Source organism: Pyrus communis, chromosome 6, assembly GCF_041283825.1.
Source record: "Pyrus communis isolate YQ-2024b chromosome 6, ASM4128382v1, whole genome shotgun sequence".
NCBI lineage: Eukaryota > Viridiplantae > Streptophyta > Magnoliopsida > Rosales > Rosaceae > Pyrus > Pyrus communis.
In genome coordinates this window covers 1,802,210-1,822,943 of record NC_142570.1, presented here as the reverse complement: position 1 = coordinate 1,822,943, position 20,734 = coordinate 1,802,210, and the positions used below count along the sequence as shown (strand labels likewise).

At 37.2% G+C, this 20,734-nt stretch overlaps 2 protein-coding genes and 1 long non-coding RNA gene across 3 annotated transcripts; 1 reads left to right on the top strand and 2 right to left on the bottom strand.

The window, feature by feature from the left end:
- Positions 1 to 4,217: 4,217 nt before the first annotated feature.
- Positions 4,218 to 6,247, bottom strand: LOC148696103 (uncharacterized). Its single transcript, XR_015963827.1, has 3 exons — positions 6,149 to 6,247; positions 5,616 to 6,027; positions 4,218 to 4,575 (listed from the first exon to the last, which is right to left on the bottom strand). It is a non-coding gene; the product is annotated as an uncharacterized LOC148696103 (long non-coding RNA).
- Positions 6,248 to 7,399: 1,152 nt separating this feature from the next.
- Positions 7,400 to 13,663, top strand: LOC137710792 (uncharacterized). Its single transcript, XM_068449919.2, has 22 exons — positions 7,400 to 7,528; positions 7,653 to 7,760; positions 7,879 to 7,955; positions 8,040 to 8,117; positions 8,233 to 8,364; positions 8,500 to 8,550; positions 8,629 to 8,769; positions 8,882 to 9,004; positions 9,156 to 9,233; positions 9,457 to 9,549; positions 9,621 to 9,743; positions 9,893 to 9,976; positions 10,352 to 10,450; positions 10,590 to 10,778; positions 11,439 to 11,514; positions 11,651 to 11,754; positions 11,838 to 12,097; positions 12,185 to 12,271; positions 12,346 to 12,579; positions 12,679 to 12,757; positions 12,863 to 12,926; positions 13,101 to 13,663. Exons 2-22 carry the CDS (start codon positions 7,676 to 7,678, stop codon positions 13,217 to 13,219), a joined length of 2,376 nt encoding a protein of 791 aa, XP_068306020.2. The 5' UTR covers positions 7,400 to 7,528; positions 7,653 to 7,675; the 3' UTR covers positions 13,220 to 13,663.
- A 2,049-nt stretch (positions 13,664 to 15,712) lies between these two features.
- Positions 15,713 to 16,471, bottom strand: LOC148696102 (ATP-dependent helicase/nuclease subunit). Its single transcript, XM_088696194.1, has 2 exons — positions 16,205 to 16,471; positions 15,713 to 16,026 (listed from the first exon to the last, which is right to left on the bottom strand). The coding sequence occupies exons 1-2, from the start codon at positions 16,304 to 16,306 to the stop codon at positions 15,943 to 15,945; spliced, it is 186 nt and encodes a 61-aa protein (XP_088552320.1). The 5' UTR covers positions 16,307 to 16,471; the 3' UTR covers positions 15,713 to 15,942.
- Between the last annotated feature and the right edge of the window lie 4,263 nt (positions 16,472 to 20,734).

Below are 20,734 nucleotides of genomic sequence, written 5' to 3'. Positions count from 1 at the left end.
GGTTGAAATATTATTAACCCGATTGGAATTGACACACCCGAATGATTGTAATTGTTAAATATACATGTATATTGAATCGATATATAAATTTAGTAACTTTTAAATTATTAATACTTTATTTGAATAGTGAAATTTATATATTAAGTAACATGTAGTAATTCTACAACATTAAGTTCACATGATTTAGGCTAATTAGCGTAAATATTAATCTATTTGTCACTCAAACTCATATTAGAAATAAAAAGAAACCAATTAATGCTAATCCATAGAACCAGCCCAACCCAAACCGCCTAACAATGGTTTGGATGTGTCGGTTTGCCTTTTTTCTTGGCTGACAATTGAGTGTGAAGAATTTCAACCCAAGCCTATTGAGTTGGCCACCCTAATTTCGAACTCTATTTCTAGGCATTGTGGTTGAGTTTTAAAGTTTCGGAATCTATCCGATGGCCACACCTTTAAATGCAAGTATGTCTCTCTCTCTCTCTCTCTCTCTCTCTCTCTCTCTCTCTCTCTCTCTCTCTCTCTCTCTCTCTATATATATATATATATATATATATATATATATATATATCTTTACTAATTAATAAAGTACTCATTGTCAACCAAAATTTTATGAAATTATTAGTTTAATCATCTAATTAAAACAAAACATGAATAAGAAATACGGGCATACATGTAATTTCACACAACCAAATTTTGTTTTTTTTTTTCAAAACCTCATCTACATGTAATCATAACATATATCTAATTAAAAATTAATAATAATAAATAAAAAAAATAAAAAAATAAAAACTTCACACTCCCACATTCTCTATCACTCTCTTATTCTCTCCTTCTATTTCAAAAACAAAAATAAAAAAAATTTCTCACACACTTTGTGTGTGCCTACATGTTAGTATATATTAAGGAAAGAGATTTGCCTACACCGTTGCCCCTCCAATATGGCGTCGGGACCAATCATGCAGTACAATGTATAAATGGCTAAATGCTACCAATGACATTACAGTGGCGTATCGAGGTGTAGGTACGTCCTTCTCCAGATTGAGATGCCCTCCCAGCGTGTGACCAGACCCACATAGATCAAATATGAACCTGGTGTCCTGATCGGAAGATGAACTGTCACAATCTTTACCGGCCTTTTTTTGACCGAAACAAGGTCGCATGCACGAGTGCATGGTGGTGTCCCGACAATACATGCACAAGGCTAATGACTTACATGTAGTTTAAAATAAATTATTTCGTAAACTAAAAAACCTTTAACGTACTAAGTTTATATGGCATGGATGATATTCCACAGGGATGAAATGCAGCATTGACTGTATCGAGTTAGTTCAATTGATGATGCAAAACATAAATAGTATAACAAAATCACCCATAACTACGAGTTCATATCAGCAGAGAAAATAAAAGTTAGTACAGATAGTTCATTACTACACACATACAGAGCGACTCATTACTACACACATAAAGAGCGATCCCAAGTCAACATGATTATCCGATTTACGAAGATTAGAAGGATAATGTCTTTTGTATGTAGCCTTACACTTGCTCTGCAATAGATGCTGTTTTTACAACTTAAACCCGTGACCTTTAGATCACAAAGAAGCAACATTTCCATTGCTCCAAGACCTTCCCTCAAATAGTTAATTACTAAACACATAATACCTAATATTGACGTTGAAAAATGAAAGGAAAAAAAAAAAAGAAAAGCGATTTTTGGAGGCGAATAGCTCGATTAATACACGAAGCACTTTATCCTAAATTCCTAATCATGCCAACAAAGAAGCATAACAATACATCTTCTGAAAACGTAGAACCTTCCTCTTCCTTCTTTAAGAAACCCGCAAAATCTTTTACCCGAAAACCTTCTTTTCGAGGCTTCAACAGGATTACCACTCTTCATCTCCATCTCTCTATTTTCCACACAACTATTTGAACTAGTTCCCTGCTTCTTTCAATATTTTCACTCCTCTGTGTGAACTATTTTTGAATATACGGTTGGAGTTGCATGAGAATTAAGGAGGAGGGAGGAGGGTGGTTTCTTATAGGGAGAAGAAGATAGTGTGGGTTCCAGCCAGCAGGCTCAAAAGGGGGCCCCAGAAAGAGACCTAACATGAAGGATCATCGAGGGATTAGTGAATGGAGGATTAATCGCTCTATTACCTCACTGGTCAGTAGTCAATGGTCATGCACCTTGGTTCTTGGGGCCCTAATCTCTGGGCATGCCAAGTGTCCAACCTAGAAATAGAAGGATGCACTAGGGCAACTAGGAACTACGATCACCTATACATACATATGTAGAGTGTCGATGGCAAGAAATAGATATTGCAAAATTCTGGAGCGCGATTTATATGAAATGGGTTTTGTCGATATTGTAGCATTTTAGTCTAACAATACATTGCTATGTGAAGAGAAACTTACACACTGTAACATATTAATGAATTGGAATATCATACGACGTAAACTCGTCCATGCAAGTCTCTCTCCGAAAGGAGGGCAAAATCTTGAGTGCAATAAGTGAGACATCCTCTCTAGTGATGAAAGAGATAGGAAGAAAGATACTTAGGCGATGATATAATTGAAATTAGAAAATATAGCATCTCAAACGAAAGATACTTCACTTTTTATATGTAAAGAATCATTCCACATAACAGATATAATAATTTGACTAGTGCATAAAATTTTCAGGTCATTATTTTGACGAGTGACGTTTGCATGCGTACTAGAAGCTACTTGGTTCTAAGGGGACCTAACTTAGTGTTAAGTACCATAACTAACCTCAATTATAAGTTCCTAATTGACAACTTAAGCACTTACTGACATACTAAACTAGTGAACCAAAATCTACTTGGCAATTTGACAAAGGACCCAGCTTCTCTTTTCTTTTCTGCTTTCCAATCATCAGAGGACCGGTGGAGCTTTATAAGTTGTGTGGCCAGCACAATTGACAATACAGAAGAGTTGAACCACAACAACAATAATAAGTACCAATATCATCAGAATACAAAAACGACATAGCTGTATGGTACGGTCGGGGGCCAGGGCGCACGTGATATTCACCAGAGGAACATGGTCACTGTCCGTGACATGGAAGACAAACTCAAAGCTTTTATTTAGAGGTTTTGATTTGAACCACATTTTTGTTCCGTCGAAGAAATATATCAATAGGCTATAGCTGTCACCTCTCTACGACTCTCCTTCTGTTTTTGATATGAGAGCTTCAATGCAATTTCCAATTTATAATTCCCTATGCTTTTTCTAGCTTACCAACCAGATATGAGAAAAACTAGATAAATAAATGAAAGCTGGACCCCTATCTAAAGTTGAAAGTGAGTGAACAATGGAACATGTTCATGGTTGGATTTGAAAACCGCCATAGTAGTGTATAGTGGAGTTTTATATGGTTTGGGATTCGTATACTGGACACATCCCTGTAGCGGTATTTCGAACGAATAACTCACTATCACATAAAAAAGTTCAAACACATAATATGTTTTGTGTGATTTGATTGGGATATCAATATTATGACGTATTAGAGAGGTGAGGAAAATGTTTCTTAAGTATGTGAATTGGATGAGAGATGAGGAAAATATGATTCTTTATGGGAGATGAAATTTAATTATAAAACTTTTTTGCAAGAGATTCCCTCGATTGGGCAACCAAGTTTTAGTTACAGTGGTGTTATCGTTCACTAAATGCTTTCTACGTGTTTTAAAGGTGCGCTACTTGTCTAATGAATGATTACAACATGGTGAATTAGTGACATGTGAGAAGAGAAAATCTTAGTTTGACAAGAATCCAAGCCAACTACATTCAAAATAACAAATGCTGCATGCATGACTGCAAAAGAATGATGCCAGAAACTATTCATGAAGAAAGGAGATTTCAGCAGTTCAAATTAGGCCTACCAGTTTAATTGGATTCGGAGGGCACATTTTGTTTGGCTAGAAACAGAGGGTACACGTACCTTCAACTTCCTGTCCAGTCCACGATCTTCACCTGGTTCGAAACTGTAAATTGATGCGTGGGGTTACAAATTATGAATTCCAAGTCACTGTAAGCCGCTAAAATGGATTGAAGATGATGTAGGTATCACAGTAAATATTGCATATGGTTATCATTTCATTTGTATATACTGTTGCATGTACGGAAGATCACGACGCATCGATGCATCTTATCTTATTCTTCATACTTACTAAGACGGAGTAGCATGCTGGTTTCCGATCCAAGGAAAACAAACAAGACAAGCGTTACTACAATATTCAAATACTTACTTTTATACAGGGGGAGGTGGAAATTGTTAATCTTGTAAGAAAATACAAATGATTGTAGAGGGGCTTCACTAGCTATGACTTTTTTTTACTCAGAAATGAACACATCACCATTCCGAAATCTAAGATGACAGTCAAATCAATTATGTCACTCATTTAGATCATGTAAAACGCTTACCAGTGTTACCACTGACATATCGATTGCTATAGTCGAAACTTGAAGGCAATGAGGTTTTCATGTTATCGATATCCTTCACTAACTTCTCGTTCTCCCGACTTCCTCGCTGTGTATCAACTTGTAAAGCTGCATACCAACAGTTTGTAGCAAACCACAAAGTTAGCGAAGCATTACTAGAATGGTCCACTATGATCCGGCTATAATAGTTACAGTGAATACCTTACTATCCAGAAATTAAATTAGCTACTTAGAAAGAACTGCTGTTTTATCAGTCCATTCAAGGGGCAACAGCTATTATACTATAACGAGTGGCGTAATTGAAGGTCTACCGCTGTATTACAACAAGCTGAATTGAAGTGAGAATTTTTCAGAAGCTGAATATGCTTCATAACAACACAGCTAGGAAATCTTAGAGAGAGAGAATACACAAGAAGAATAGAGAGAGAAAGTAGTAACCGACTTATCAATTTTTGTTTTCATTGAATGAATACTAGTTTTTTTACAATATAAATATCTCACAGTATAACTACCGTCTGACATCAAGAGTTCGATAACAAATTGACACATGACACTCTTTTACAATTGACACTTGTCACAATCTAATCAACCTTATACTCGAACATTTTCATACAAGAACTGAATCCTGACATGGGTTATAAATGGTAAAACTTGGCATGGCCCCACGTAACCAATTATTTTTATAAGAGAATCACGCGATTTTCATGATCGATATACTTGCAGTTTCAAGTGTGTATTTGATCAGCATTGTTAAATACATCATCCAAGTTTGGTTCAAAACGCATAGTATGAGATTTTCACACATCTCGTTTATCAACGAACAAGAGTATAATTCTGTCTAAAGTACCCGTTACACTTCCATCCCTATTTTCTTTATCTTTTGACATCTTGACCTAAGGCAAAGTGCATGATAATGTTAGTGGCAGGATGATATTACCGACTTCGGTGCATACGATTGGATTGGACGTCTCACTAAATTAAACAAAAAGAGTAATACGATTGGATTAGATAACTTCCTAAACCCCAAACCCTAAACCCTACAAACTATTGACACGAGAATTGCTCACATTTCACACTAAGGAGATTAAACACTCCTAAACTAAAAAAGAACAAGTAAAAATCTGCAAATAAAGGCAAAGTATTTGTACCAGAGTTGCAACTATTAATATCCTCGAGAGATATTGGACCCTTATGGCGTCTCGTACACATTCCGACGATTGGCCAAGCGAATTCCTTCAACAAATGCCAGCATTGAGTTCTTCAAACCATTGTTCTTCTCTTCTAATAAACGAATTTCATTTTCGAGGAACTATTTTTCCAACATAAGAGCGTGTAGTTCGTTAGCGTTACCATTGTCAATGTCCTTCTGAAAATCTAAGCACGATGCGATAACGGAAAGCACGTGAGGTAATCGGAGAACTTACTGTCGACGTGAGGAGTCCGGTGAGTTCAGAGTGCGAGAAGTAGAGCCTCTTGGTGAGGTCGGATTCTTTGGCGGCCAGAGCGCGTTCGACATCGGAATCTCATAATCTGAATATTCGCCTCGATTTCTTCGTTCACCTAATTTCACAAGCAAGAAGTTTCTTTTTCGATCGATGACGATTGTACTAAAAAGGGGGAAACTGGGGGAGATGAAGCGTTGGATGAGATCGGAAATGGAGGATGAGGAGATAGAGTGTACCTGGTCTAGCATGTCCTTGTATGTTGAGATTTGGCAAAGGATCGCCCGGAATCCTCCATTTTGTATCTTTTCCGGCGACTCTGCGACTCTGCGTGTGCGCTCAGTTCAACGACTCTCTGCTTCCAGGTTTCTCCCGCCTTTTTATATCTACAGAACGTTAAAAGTTTATTAAGCCTATCGCAGTACGGCCATGCACTCGTAGTTTCTGGTTCAAACTCCTAATATTCGCTTGGATTAAAATAAAAAAGAAGTGGTGCTATCCACATACTTATTTTTATACAACACACATTTTTCTTAATTTTCTACTGTTAGATCGAATGAACTGAAAAATATCAATGACAAAAATTAGTAAAGTTGTGCAGAGCTAAAAAGGAGTATTTTAATAACACTACTCTTAATAAATTACGCATGTATAATGTTTTACACATAAAAAAAGGTCAATCTTTTTCATGGGTTATTGACATGGAAATATGCTGAAAAATAAAAAATTAACGTTTGTTTGGAATTGCTTTTGTAAGGGTTAAAAAACGAGTTTTAATAGTCAAATAGTGATTCTAACTTGTTTGTGTAAAACCAAACATATAGACCTAAAATGACGAGTTCTCTAAAAAAAACATTTAGAAAGTATTTTTAGCTCATAAAAGGGTATTACAAATGTTTTTTCAAGAAACAGTTGGATTATGAACACAACCATTTATAATAAAAGAAGAAATTCTTATAATTATCAGTGTTTTATTGAGAAACAATCTCACCCATTCCCTGAAGTATAGTTTCGAATTTCAACAACCGAAGTAGTAAAATCGCAACCCTATAATACTTGCTACCCTGATAATTGAAATCTTTCTCTTTAACTTATTGTGTTCAAACTCTCCCCCTAGCATAGACTAAAATAGAATATTAGCTTGTAATAAAAAAACTACGGAAAGGATCCTCTTCGGATCCTTTTCATCAAATTCTCCCCATCAACTAATCTTAGCCCTTAAATTTGATCCAACAACTTAAAATATAGACCTATTATAAAATTTATAATAACTTTAACCGTTAGATCAAATTATAGAACCTGAATTAGTTGACAGGAAGGATTTGGTGGAAGGGATCCGGATCCCTTTCCAAAAACTAATCACCAAAGTAGAACTTCCCAGTTCTTCAACAAAAAAAAAAAAAAAAAAAAAAAAATAGAACTTCCCTAAACCCATGATTTGGCAGAGTACATTAAGTAAAACGTAGCGTTTTGAGCTTCCCCAACCCTACGTTTAAAAAACTTGAAGCCCGAAATTTCACACGCACCCCGCCTCTCTGCTTCTCTCCCTCTCTTCTTCTCAACCATTCTCTCTGTTTTGGCGGCACCGCACTGAGTTATCGACTGCGGCGCCGAGTACGGTAAGCTTTTTCGACCCATCGCTTCCTCTCTCTCTTTCTATATATATATATGTATATTTCCAACTCAGCCTTGCTGCTTACTCGGTATATTCCTAATCGTTACTGCACTCGCCGCCGCCTGCAGCGTTTCTCCCTGCAAGCGTTGCGATGGGAGGCTCGCGAGCTCAAGTAAACAAGCAGCACAAGACGCGCTTCGCTTCAAAGTCATCTCGCAATCTCCACAAAACTTCAGGTTCTCTCTCTACTTTCTCGCACTTCTTTTTTATTCAGCCTCCTTTTCGTCGAAAATTTGAGATATAACGGTTATGAAATTCAGTCTGTGTATAAGTTGAGTGTTTTTGGTGCTTCAGAGAAGAGTAGGATCGGTAAAACTGAGCGCAATGTTGCCAAGGGAGCTCGGGCGGCTCGCGTTCAGCGGAGCAAGATGGTAACTGGTTTCGAAATTTCCAGTCTTTCTGTCGTTTCGGTTTTTCGTACAAAACGTCTAATTTGCAATTTCGATGCTTTGTAGCTTCGGGAGCAGAAGCGAGCGGCTCTTTTGAAAGAGAAGAGGGCTTCGAGTGGATCAGCAAGTCCTCCCCGTGTCATTGTGAGTGTTTTGTTTGCAGTTGGCATTGATAGAGAAAAGTTTTTCGAGTGGACTAATGCGCAATTAGGATGTTTTTATCAGCTGTGTAAATCGTTTGAAGTTCCGCTAATGGCAGGTTTTGTTCGGGCTTTCTGCTGATGTGAACCTAAATTCACTTGCTGAGGATCTTTTATCCTTGTTATCTCCGCAAGGTTATGAACCCGCATTTCCGACAGTTGCTTCTCCTGAGTACAAGCTGAGAACGACGGTACCCTGCCTCTGCTGCTGTATTTTAAGTTTTTAGTCGAATGACTATCATATAAATGTTTTGTGTTCGTCGAGTAATTAACATCCATGACTGATGTGAATAATTTTAAGTATCTAATTCATGGTATCTTTTTAGGTACTGAAAGCACCTCATGGTGATCTTCCAACATGTATGGAAATGGCCAAGGTAAAAAAGTCTGTCACTTGTGTATTCTTCCTAAGTTTTTGCTTGTGTTTCTTCTGAAAAAGGTTCTTTGAGTTGTAGGTTGCTGATCTCATCGCTTTTGTGGCATCAGTGAGCTCTTCACGTGAAGGAAGCACGTCTGACTACATTGACTCGTTTGGAAGTCAATGTCTTTCTGTTTTTAGGTCCCTTGGTTTACCAAGCACCGTGGTGCTAATTCGTGTATGTTTGTCTATCTGCTTTATATATTCTTGGAAATACTCGCAAAATAGGAAAATTAGCTTGTGCCCAATTTGACATAGGATTTATTCTTCTTTTTGCTTCATGTTTTTAGGATCTACCTGCTGACATGAAAAGAAGACATGATTCAAAGAAACTATGTACATCTTGTCTCGCTTCTGAATTTCCTGAGGACTGTAAATATTATCCAGCTGATACAAAGGATGAGTTGCACAAGGTAACTGTTGGCTCTAGATTCTTTATCGTAGGCTTATGCTTTCTATGACAAAATTCAGAGGGGTTATAATTTTAATGAAGTTATTTTGTTTTGTATATACGTAATATCATGCCTCTCATAGATTTCCTTTGTCATCTTACTATAATTGCAGTTCATGTGGCTCTTTAAGGAACAAAGGCTTTCAGTTCCTCACTGGCGAAGTCAACGGGCTTACCTGATGGCCCAGAAGGTGCTCATTTTGAACCTATCTAGGTTTTCGCTGTCATTCTTTGTTAGGTAGAGGTGGAAACTATTAGGAAATTATAGGGGAGAAGTTTTTCTAGTTTGGCGAGGCATGTGTGCCTTGTAGAAGAACAACTATTCTTAAAGTAGAGTTGAATTTGATAAATAAGAAAGATGATTCAAGTTATTTTCATCTGCGTAATAAGCTAACACATTTTGTATTTTTATAGGTTGATATGGTAGCAGATGATTCCAATTTGGGAAAGTGCACCCTTCTCCTTACTGGATATATACGTGCTCGCAGTCTCTCAGCGAACCAACTGGTAATTAGTCCATCCAAAGACATGTCCTTGGTCACATGATTTGGAAGTTGTCTTATTTTCTTTTATATTAGGTTCATGTTTCTGGTGCGGGGGATTTCCAGCTGTCCAAAATGGAAATTCTCAAGGATCCATTTCCCTTGAATGCAAGAAAAGAGCAAGATGCCATGGACTCCGATGAAGTGGGTGATGCAGAGGTATTAGCTGTTTTATTTGAATATAAGTACACTGTCTATAGAATAAGTTGTTTCCTTTTTAATAATAAGATTTGATGCGAGTAATTTATTTTGTGAAGTATTTTTCATTTGAAATTTTGAAATATTATGTGCTCTTTTTCTTCTTCAAGGTCCTTCGTTCTTTGGTTCCCGATCCTATGAAGCAGGAGGCTTTACTAGTTGAGAATGTTCCTGATCCCCTTGCAGGTGAACAGGTAACAAGATTACCTTTCTTCTATTAATTATTTGTCATACTCATTTCCATTAACATAAATATGGGTTGATATTAAGAATATGGCTTGTATATTGCTAATCCAAGAATGAATAAAACAAAAATAGGGGGATTTGAGTGGAATTGCATGAACTATAAAAGTAGAATGTCATGCTAGTAAAATTTTGCACCAGAGCATTAATTACTTCAGAGGAATGCTTTTGACATGCCGGTCAGCTTTTTCCCATGCTCCTATTTCGCTCGGCTAATGTGATATACTTTCAGATTTTCTTAGTTTTATTATGAAGTTTGGTGAATTATTGGACTGGTTGTGGAACAAGTTGCAACTTCACTCAAACCTAAATTCTTTTCTTGTCAGACATGGCCAACAGAAGCAGAAATGGCTGAGGCTGAACAAAGTCAGAAGCAAAAAAAGAAGAAAAAGAGAGCTCTTCCTCGAGGCACTTCAGAATACCAGGTCTGCATCTTTTCTTGTCAATTCCTTTAATTCTGAATGTTTCTTTGTTATATGTTAGTCACATATTTGTTTGTTGATGTTGAGAGGTTTCAGACAAACTTTTAGTGGTATACCAGAGACATGATTTCGGTTCTTGCAGGCTGCTTGGATTGTGGATGATACAGATGAAGAGGAGTCAAGTACTGATGATGAAGCTGATGGTATGATATTGGATGAGAGGGACGGTGGTTATCCTGGTCAAGATGACAATAATTATTCAGATGAGAGCGACAATCAAGCTTCAATAAGGGACTCTGATGGAGAAACTGATGTTGATTCAGTGATGATGGTGAGCTTCGTATGTTATTTGTGCATCAAGTTATCTTTATTGTATTACCAGAATTAGTCAGTCTCTCTGTTCTCATTGAAAGTGTTTCTGATCTAACATGAAGACACACCAATTAACATGGAATCCTATCATGTTGTTATTCATTTTCAAATGTAAGGAACATTAAGATTTAAGAATACCAAAATACCAACCACATCCTCTAATCATGGATGGCAAAGGTAAATTGTGGTTGCTTTTGGTCAGATATTACTTCTCAATGGTCAGAATCCTAGTGTTTCTCTAGGGTAAGCTGAACCACTGACATATTACTTCAGACAATAGGTTTTTAAAAAGGTGCATAAACCATTCACTTTAATGGTTTGAATTAGATTGCTGCATAGTAGGTTTTCGCTCATGAGTTTTCTACGTCATTGGTTTTTTCTCTATCTATTTGCAGCACTTTCATTAATATGTAAAGAATTCATCTGTGAGCATTTAAGGTTTATGGGAATTTTTCAAAAAGGAAAAGGACCCAATGTGTATTTGTCTGTAAGAATTCAATTGTCACTGTACTGGTACTAGTCAGATTGCTAATATTTATGTGCTGTCATTAAGAAGTTTATTTTGTTTGTTCAAGTTCTGTATATTATAAGACTTAAATTTTTATTCTTTGTTTTACAGGAAGGTGAAAACTTGACCAAGGAACAGTTGGAGAATGAGATTCGAAAAATAAAGCAAGCACACGCTGATGATGAGGGTACTTGTCTTTTTAGCTATGTTCTATCTGTCGCTACATGATTTATATTATAAAAACTATATCTGTAGCACCTTTATGTCAATGTTTAGTGCTGCATTACCTAGTTGGCTTATAATGGTTATTTTATATGTTTCAGAATTTCCGGATGAAGTGGATACACCATTAGATATTCCAGCAAGAAAACGTTTTGCAAAGTATAGGGGACTGAAGTCCTTCAGGACCTCTTCGTGGGATCCCAAAGTAATATTCTTGTACTTGTGTAATAGTCGTTCACTCTATTTGTATCAATTGTCAAACTGACGTATGTCTTTGATGAACTTCAGGAGTCTTTGCCTGCTGAGTATGCCAGAATCTTTGCATTCGATAATTTTAACAGAACACAGAAAAATGTTCTTGCTAAAGCTTTAGGAATGGACCAAGAAAACAGTGATGACTGTGCCACAGCGGGCTCATATGCAAGGCTGTATATCACAGAAGTGCCAACTAGTGTTGCTTCTAAATTATGTATGCATGCGAAGACAATTCCTGTTGTAGCATGTGGTCTTTTGCAGCATGAGTCCAAGATGTCTGTACTTCATTTCAGGTATCTTCTAGTTGAGAAAAATTTGCAGTTCTGTGGTCTTCTGAAGGGGAGGTTTTCTCATGATTGTTGGCGATCTATGTTTTGCAGCATAAAGAAGCACGACACGTACAATGCTCCTATCAAATCCAAGGTCGAATTAATATTTCATGTTGGCTTTCGCCAATTCATTGCCAGGTAGTATCTCTGATGCCATCAACTTATATACTTACTGAATTTTAGTGATTGACGCTTTTGCTCGTCACTTGCAGGCCAATATATTCAACTGACAACATGAACTCGAACAAGCATAAAATGGAGAGGTTTCTACATCCAGGACGTTTTTCCATGGCTTCAATTTATGCCCCAATCTCTTTTCCTCCACTTGCTTTGGTAGCTTTGAAGAGTTCTGAAGGGGTGGCCGCTCCACCTACAGTAGCTGCTGTTGGTGCACTGAAATGCATTGACCCTGACAGAATTATACTAAAGAAGATTACTTTAACCGGGTACGATTCGTTCTTTACCGTTGGGGGTGGCGACCTTTTGTAGTACAGATGTTTTCCCTTGAAAGTTTTGATTTATTAAACCAAACATATTTGATGCAGTTACCCTCAACGAGTATCAAAACTGAAAGCTTCTGTAAGATACATGTTCCATAACCCAGAGGACGTTAAATGGTTCAAGGTGAGATAGCAGATAATCCTTTAATTTTTAAATTTGTTTTGTATTGTGTCGAGAAAATTCACTAGAATCATTACGGTATGTTTTTAATGTCCTTGGTGGTGGCAGCCTGTTGAAGTATGGACCAAATGTGGTCGTCGTGGTCGCATCAAGGAGCCTCTTGGTACACACGGTAAGATTACAGAGCAATCTGTTCTCTTTTTCTTTCACCCCTTCCCGCTATATCGATTTTTCAAGTCACTGAAATCTCCGACATACCCAAATAGTTCGAAACAGATCGTGCTTTGTTGTTGCATTTAGGTAGCTATTAAGTGCCTTTTTTTCTTTCCATATAATTTTGTTTCAGGGGCATTGAAATGCATCTTCAACGGGGTCCTCCAGCAGAGTGACACCGTATGCATGAGTTTGTACAAGCGTGCGTATCCCAAGTGGCCGGAACACCGCTTCCCAATTCTCGATGCTTGAAACGATTGTGTGCGGGCGCGAGACACTCATCCTTAGAGTGCTTCCCGATTCTTGATGCTTGATAAGATGGCGTCTCGGACGCGTGAAACTCTTTCTTCAGAGGCGGCTTCCAAGCGCAGAAGAAAGTCACGCGTCTTGTATATGGGAATGAAGCTCTGGTTCAGATTGTTGATTCCAGTTTCCAGTTTTGCCTGCTCGGACACCCGAAGTCGCGGTTTTCAGTTTTGCCTGCTCGGACACCCGAAGTCGAGTGTCGAGGACGTAGTTGTACAATCACTGCTGCTTTTTTTTCTTTGGACACTTTAGGAGAACAGAGATTTGTTTTAGTGTTGTATTGATTCTCCATTCTAAATTTCCAAGTTACACCAGTGTGCCATTTTATGTTGATGGCGTTCTAGGGTTCATATAGCCGACTTCATTTAGTCGGATAAAGCTTTTTTGTTATTGTTGTTGTCGGGGTTCTGCTATTTGTTCACATCTTTGAGATGTCTCTCAAGTCTTTTTTCGTAATAAAAAGTTTAGAGAAGATCGGTTACTCTCACCACTAGCGACAAGATACATCCACAAGCTTGAACTAGGACTTGTGCATTACACTTAACTGGAAATTGTCATCAGTGTAGGTTTATGTTGAAATTTATAGATCGTGCACTAGTGAAGACTGCTGAACAGAAGATTTCTCAATTCAACACAATGATTTTGCTGAAAATGTATTTCAAAGTCAATTACGCATTGCCTTGCATTCTAATCTTTTGCCATAAGATTGACTTAAAATACTGCTGAAATAATATCTTGTTGCATGAAAGTATGGTGTAATGTTACCACTCTTACACTGAGGACGGCATTTTAAGACAATTATGTATTATAAATTAAGGAAAACTAACCAAAAGGACTTCAAAATTTTGAATTTTAACCAAAAACCATATACAAACTTTATTTAATGATACGGACAAAAAATAAAAAATAAAAAATAAAAAATTATACAACCCAACCGCGCGTAAGCACATGCCAACCAATTCAAATATCAAATCAAGCCTTTGCTGTAACTGTGAACAGATAGAACTGATAAGAAGACTAATGTGCAGTGCAAAATAAGTAGTGGGAGTAGTACAATGAATGATGAGATGGAATGGATGGATAAAATAAATTATTTTTAAAACATTTCATTGGGAAGGAAAACGTGAGAGTGAAGCTTTAATGACTCTTTTTTCTTTTAGAGAGGGAGAGAGAGAAATTTGTTTACGTACAGAAAGAAAGAAAAGAAAATTATAATTTTCAACAGAAAATCAACGGTGCAAAAGCAGCACCCAAATTACTTTTTAAATATTTCATTGGGAAGGTAGAGAGGGAGTGTGCAAGGAAGAGAGATTGTGAGGATAGAGCCAACCAAATCCTTTCAAACTGACATCAACAAACTCCAAAAAAATTTAAAAAGAGAGAAATTTGAGATAAAAAAATATATTGCTGACAACAATACGTGACAGTAATTTGTAAAGAAATAGTTTAAAAAATAGTGATAGTGCTAGTGTTTGATTTTAAGAAATGGTCAATGTTTAGTTTACGAAATAGTTAGCTTTTTGTTTAAGAAATAATCAGTGCTTAGTTTAAGAAATAATGACAGTACTAGTTTACGAAACAGTGATAATACTAGTGTTTGGTTTGAAAAATAGTTAGTGCTTAGTTTACGAAATAGTGATAGTACTATTACTTGGTTTAATATATAGAGTCTATTGTGTTCAGTTTAAGAAATATTCAGTATTTAGTTTACGAAATAGTAATAGTACTAGTATTCAGTTTAAGAAATAGTCAGTATTCAGTTTACGAAATAATCAGTGTTTAGTTCAAGAAGTAATGATAGTATTAGTGTTCCGTTTAAGATATAATTAGTGTTTAGTTTAAGAAATATTGTTCAATTTAAAAAGTAGTCAATGTTGTTTAGTTTACAAAATAGTGTTTGGTTTAAGTAGTCAATGTTCAATTTAAGAAATAATGTTCAGTTTAAGAAGTAATCAATATTCTGTTTAAGAAATAGTTACAGTATTAATGTTCATAAAACTAAATAATGAAAATTTTCTTTATTTTTGATTTTGTAATATTATTACTTAGTTTGTTTTAAAACAATTGAAAGAATAATCAAATAATCAAATAATAAAATAAAAATAAAATGTTTATGGAGTGAGGTGAAAGGTGATAGAAGAGTGCGGAGAGGTGAAAAAATAAAATAAAATAAAAAAAGAGAAAAAGTTGATGTGGAAGGGTGAGATGAAAGGAGAGAAAAAAATAGATGTAAACATACGAAAGAGGGAGAGAGAGAAAGAGGTTGCACGGCTAAGTGAGGAAGAGAGTGTGTGTGATGTGAATCTGTGATGCACGGTCCCGCGCGTCAGTATATATATATATATATATTTTTTTGTTATGTACAACTTTTGTTATTTTCATTAAAATTTGAGTTCTTTTTATTAAAGTGTAATCCTTTTTTATTAAATAAAGTTAGTAGATAATTTTTGCTTAATTAAAAGTTTTAAGAAACCTTTTTCATTAAAATTGCTATAAATTATTTTTAGTTTTTGATATATAATTGGCTTGTAAAACCGTTAGAGTGCGGTCACCGAAACAGAAAATTTCTCATACAATTACAAACGTTATACAACTCTTGAAAATGTGGTCCAAAATTTCAATTTCTCAACAAAAACAGGAGCAAAAATGAAAAAAAAAGAAGCTAAAATCTACAGAGACTCTTCAAACTCGTCCAATTTCTCTCTCTTCTTCATTTCAATTTCATACTTTCTCAGCCTCTCCTGCACTTTCTCCTGCAATCACCAAAACCCGACGGATAAATCAGACCAACACATAAATAAGAAATTCGATAAATTCATGCTATTATTCCAGTGTTTGGCAGCTGAGAAAGCTGTAATTTTCTTTTCCGATGGATTCCCGGAAACCAAACAGAGTCGGAGAGCTAGTTAAGAATATGAATATTCCGCCGACCTTGTAGCTTTTCTCGGCGCGGTCCATGACGTAGAAGCCGAGAATGCCACCGAGAATGGTGCCGGAGATGATCCGGACATAGGCCCAAGTATTCCCTGCCATTTTCCCTTTCGCCTTCTCTCCTCGATTTTCTCGGGAAAGTTTCAAGCGGCGCCCAGACGGTGGACGTGGATCTCTTGACTAGTAAATGTGTTGAGTCGGACGGGTAAGTGAACCGGTTAAAAGATCCAATAGGCCTACGATGGTTGTGGGCTTGGAGAAAGGTTTTCTGTTATGGATTTTGTTTATTTGGGCTTTTGGCTGGTTTGGGCTTTGACTTTGGTTCGGATAAAAGGGCAATGGTTTGATACGTGGTATCATAACACGACAACGACATGTCACGTGGGGCACCAGTTCTAGTTAAAGTGGCTTAGCAGGGCCACTTTGACATGTATGTCACGTGATATTACAGTTACAATCAAAATGTTTCCTTGACAATGCCACAAATCATAAGTTTCATTACTTGTCTCTTGTATTCATAACACGTCACTAGTATGTCAGGCAAGGCATGAGTCATAGTTTAAGTGGATATTGATACCACTTCAGCATGCATGTCACGTGTTGTTGCGGTTATTATTAAAATATTTTTGTGTTAGAGTTGTAAATCGTACGTTCATTATTCGCTTCTCGTATTCATAATACGACATTGACATGTCACACAGGCCATGAGTTATAATTTCACACTACTTAGGCATGTAAGCCACATGTTAATATGAGTATAAAAAGTTTTTTTGATAGTGCTATAAATCGTAAGTTCATTATTCGTCTCTTGCATATGGAAATCAACAGAAGGGCTGTATCATCTCAGATTTGGTTTCCAATATTTCTATATTTCATTACCCAAAATGCTCCAAATCTTTTGATTCATTTTGTAATTCTCATGTATATTTCAGTATATAAACTAGGGGTGAGGATGTATGTTTCTAAACATCTCCTAGTTTCTTGCTCACAACACACCTACAAAGAAGTGTATAATCACCATTTAATTCTTGGTATGGTGGAATTTCTCTTTCCTATATCAGAAGAAGTCTTAGGTTCGAATTATCTATCTCTGACTGATCGAAAAAAAAAGAAAAAAGAAGGCGCTTTTTTTCTAATGTTGAAAGAAACCTCAAATTCGAATTCTTCATCGTCCTTTATAAAAAAGAACATAAGATAATTTGATTTCTATAATGTAATTTCGTGCCATGGTTTGATATAATGTGTTTGTAGTCTTATTGTATTTTTTCTATTTCTTTCACTAATTTAATTACTTACATATTTGGTATATAATTTACTCTCTACTTTTCAGAGAAAGTAATTGTCAACATGAAGTAATAACTCATGAGAACAGAAAACCCATGATTTCTTTCAAATAATGAGATAATTTGAAAAGCTAGAAACCTCGCTAATTTCCCTTCTTTTTTTTTTTTTCATTTTTATTTATATAATTAAAAACTAATTAATGTACAAGTCGGGCTTCTTGTAGTTGAATTAAATTGTTAATTATGTGAGTATAAAAGTGATGATAAATGCAGAATTGGAAGAATGGAAGTATATAGTCGAAGCTGTTTACTGCAAAAGTAGTGTTTTGCGGGATGAAGTTGAGAATATAGCAGACGAACTGCGGCAAGTGTCGTTTGGTCATGCACTAATCTGACAGAACTTGCTAATTAACACACAATCCGCGGAATACTCCCTACTTACGTACGTCACAGTTGGTAATAACGTACGAATGTACGAGTATTTGGCGGATCTGAGCAAGTTTTGTCAGATTTTTGCATGGCCACATGCCACTCGGCGCAGTTCTTCTGCCATTCTCAACTTCCTCGAACACTTCTTTTGCAGTAAATAGCTTCGAATACTTCTAGTCTTCCTCCAACTCTGCAGTTGATTCCAGAAGAGACCTCTTTAGCTTCTCCCTTCTTACACTACCATACCTACAGAATCCCCAAAAGTAAATTTCTGTCCAAATCCAAGTATCTGATATAAATTAGTCCACCTATGCATGTTCTTATGGAGAACTTTTCGGTGTACCTAGAGCACGATCACATGACGTTCCTATTTTATTCGAACCATCACGTGTGTATCTGGTTTAATTAATATAACCTTTATATAAGTGGAACTTTATATATCAACTATATCGTCCACCCTTATTATAACACGTGAAATGATACATTACGTGACTTGTGTTTTCGATACCTATATCTCGACCTCTTGGTCATATATAGCCGTTACGTTTACCTTGAAACATGCCTAATAACAAAAGTGAGGTGGCAAAGAGCAATCCAGCAGGCCCCACCTAGTGAATAGTGCAGTGCATAGACGAGGAGTATGCAGTGAGAGAGTGAGAGCTTTAAAAACACAAACCAAAACCTCTACTTATCTCTCAGTAATGAGTCGGGAGTCACTGAGTCAGTACGCTTAGATCTGATCAGAAGAGAGAGATTCAGCTTTTATCCTTCATATTTCTGCGCAGGTTTCTTCAGGTGATCAGAAAGAAGAATCAATGGCAGCACAAGCAGCAAGGTATCTGGTCGTGGTGGTTCATGGAACAGCAGCTATGGGGCCCTAATGGAACACCGTTCTCTCAGACTACCTTGAAAAGATCTGTCAGGTTGAATAACCTTCCGTTCCCATCAGCACGGACTAAATCTTGTTTTGAGTTTTGGTTTAGGAACCTAATCCTCAAGGAAAATCGCGAGGAGGACAAAGTTATGGACACCAAACAATGCCTACCGGGAGACTCCATGAGAGCTAGCTATCACAAATATTAGCTCAGGAATACAAAACGCTGATGGCGGCTATAAATGCTGCAAGTCGCATATCCAAACATGGAATACGTAAGCGTTCCGCAGCCCTTTTCAGGTACTCAAAAGACCAATAGGGCCATAGGCCTTGGTCCTCTGCGCCCTAGAGCGAGCCAAAGAAATTTCTCGGGACAGCGTGGGACAAACTTAATTGGTGCCCTTGTTGCAGGAACAGCAGTTGCAATAGTGCATCACATATTGTATGGTGGGCTGGAGCTTGCAGCTAGTTCTAACCAAAGACCCCAAGACGAAACCTATGTTCCGGCATGGGAGGTAAAGTACAGCTTCATGCATAGGATAATCAGTGTAATTTTGCTCCAGTTCAACAAAATTCATCATTTTTTGAGTTTGCTGATTAAGTATATGTGATCAGACTTGTATGTTAATTTACCTTTGCCTGCTTTCAGGAAACAATATCCGCTATGAATCACGATCAACTAATTCCTGTCAACCGAGGCAAGGTATGATTTAGTAATCATATGAACTTGTTCATCTTCACACACAGCCGTAACTGATTATTTCGCTTAACATTTGATACGAGACTTTTTTCCTTACTCTAACAGGCCTATAGGAAGGCCTCAACACCGCAATGGTAAGTCTAACATCCTCTCTCTCTGTTCCGTTTATCTGGCAACTTGAATCACTCTTTCAGGCTTACAGCCGATTGGCCAGAGACACTGCAGATGGGCAATGTTCTGCGCAGTCCGCTTTCAACGGACTGCGAGTCTAACAACAAAAACCACTCTTTCCTTGTTCATATCAACGTGTGAGTGTGTACGTATGGCTCAACTTAATACGTATTTATCTTCCAGTGTACCAGATCATGCCAAGGACACACACATCCTCAGATTTGAGGTTATGAATCATCACCCAATATTTGATAATCTGAGAAATAATGAGCTTGTAAGCCATCTCCTAATGAAAACAAATTTTCAGCGTTTTCTCTACTCTTTTGTGCTCATCTCAAGTCTATTAATTTGGATTTTCAGTGTTCTAGAATCAACCTCCCATCTCAATCGATGATCTTCCCCCTGCCGAAAACCACACCTTCATCGAGACTGTTTTCCCTTCGGTGAGTGAGAAAAGATATATTTTACATACCCAAGGGGCTATAATTGGAGATACCATTGTTTATGGTAGAGAAGTTCCTATAAAAATGGGAAATGCCTTACCTTTGAGTGCGGTTTGAACTATTGATTTACGTAATTGGAAGGGAATTTGGCTGCAAGACCCACCTGTCGAGCAGGGACGAAAGTCGGCCTTAGTGATCCGACGGTGCCGAGTAGAAGGGCCGTCGCTCAACGGATAAAAGTTACTCTGGGGATAACAAGCTGATCTTCTCCAAGACCTCACATCGACGAGAATGTTTGTCATCTCGATGTCAGCTCTTTGCCACCTGGGGCTGTAGTATGTTCCAAGGGCTTTTTTACAAATGCGCTAAATGTATTTCATTCGAGGATACTAGGATTAAGTCAATCAACATTTCAACTAAGCTACCTCTAATCACTCAGGAACCCCACCTTCCTCAACATATTGGCGAAACATCTGGTGGTTTGGAACGGCATCATCCGCTTCATCAACAACATCAACATGCCCAAACACATGGTCTGGAACAGCATCCCTCTGTTGCATCACCTACAACAGTATGCTCCAACAGAAACAACGATGGGGACGATACCGAATCGCTACTAGTTTTCGGGAA

What these genes read in the sequence shown, in the direction of transcription:
- LOC137710792 (XM_068449919.2), top strand. Translation starts at nt 7,676, where the DNA reads ATGGGAGGCTCGCGAGCTCAAGTAAACAAGCAGCACAAGACGCGCTTC. An exon ending in CATGTATGGAAATGGCCAAG is followed by an intron (nt 8,551 to 8,628) that starts GTAAAAAAGTCT and finishes TTTGAGTTGTAG; the next exon opens with GTTGCTGATCTCATCGCTTT. An exon ending in CAAAGGATGAGTTGCACAAG is followed by an intron (nt 9,005 to 9,155) that starts GTAACTGTTGGC and finishes CTATAATTGCAG; the next exon opens with TTCATGTGGCTCTTTAAGGA.
- LOC148696102 (XM_088696194.1), bottom strand. Translation starts at nt 16,306, where the DNA reads ATGGCAGGGAATACTTGGGCCTATGTCCGGATCATCTCCGGCACCATT. An exon ending in GCGCCGAGAAAAGCTACAAG is followed by an intron (nt 16,027 to 16,204) that starts GTCGGCGGAATA and finishes TGGTGATTGCAG; the next exon opens with GAGAAAGTGCAGGAGAGGCT.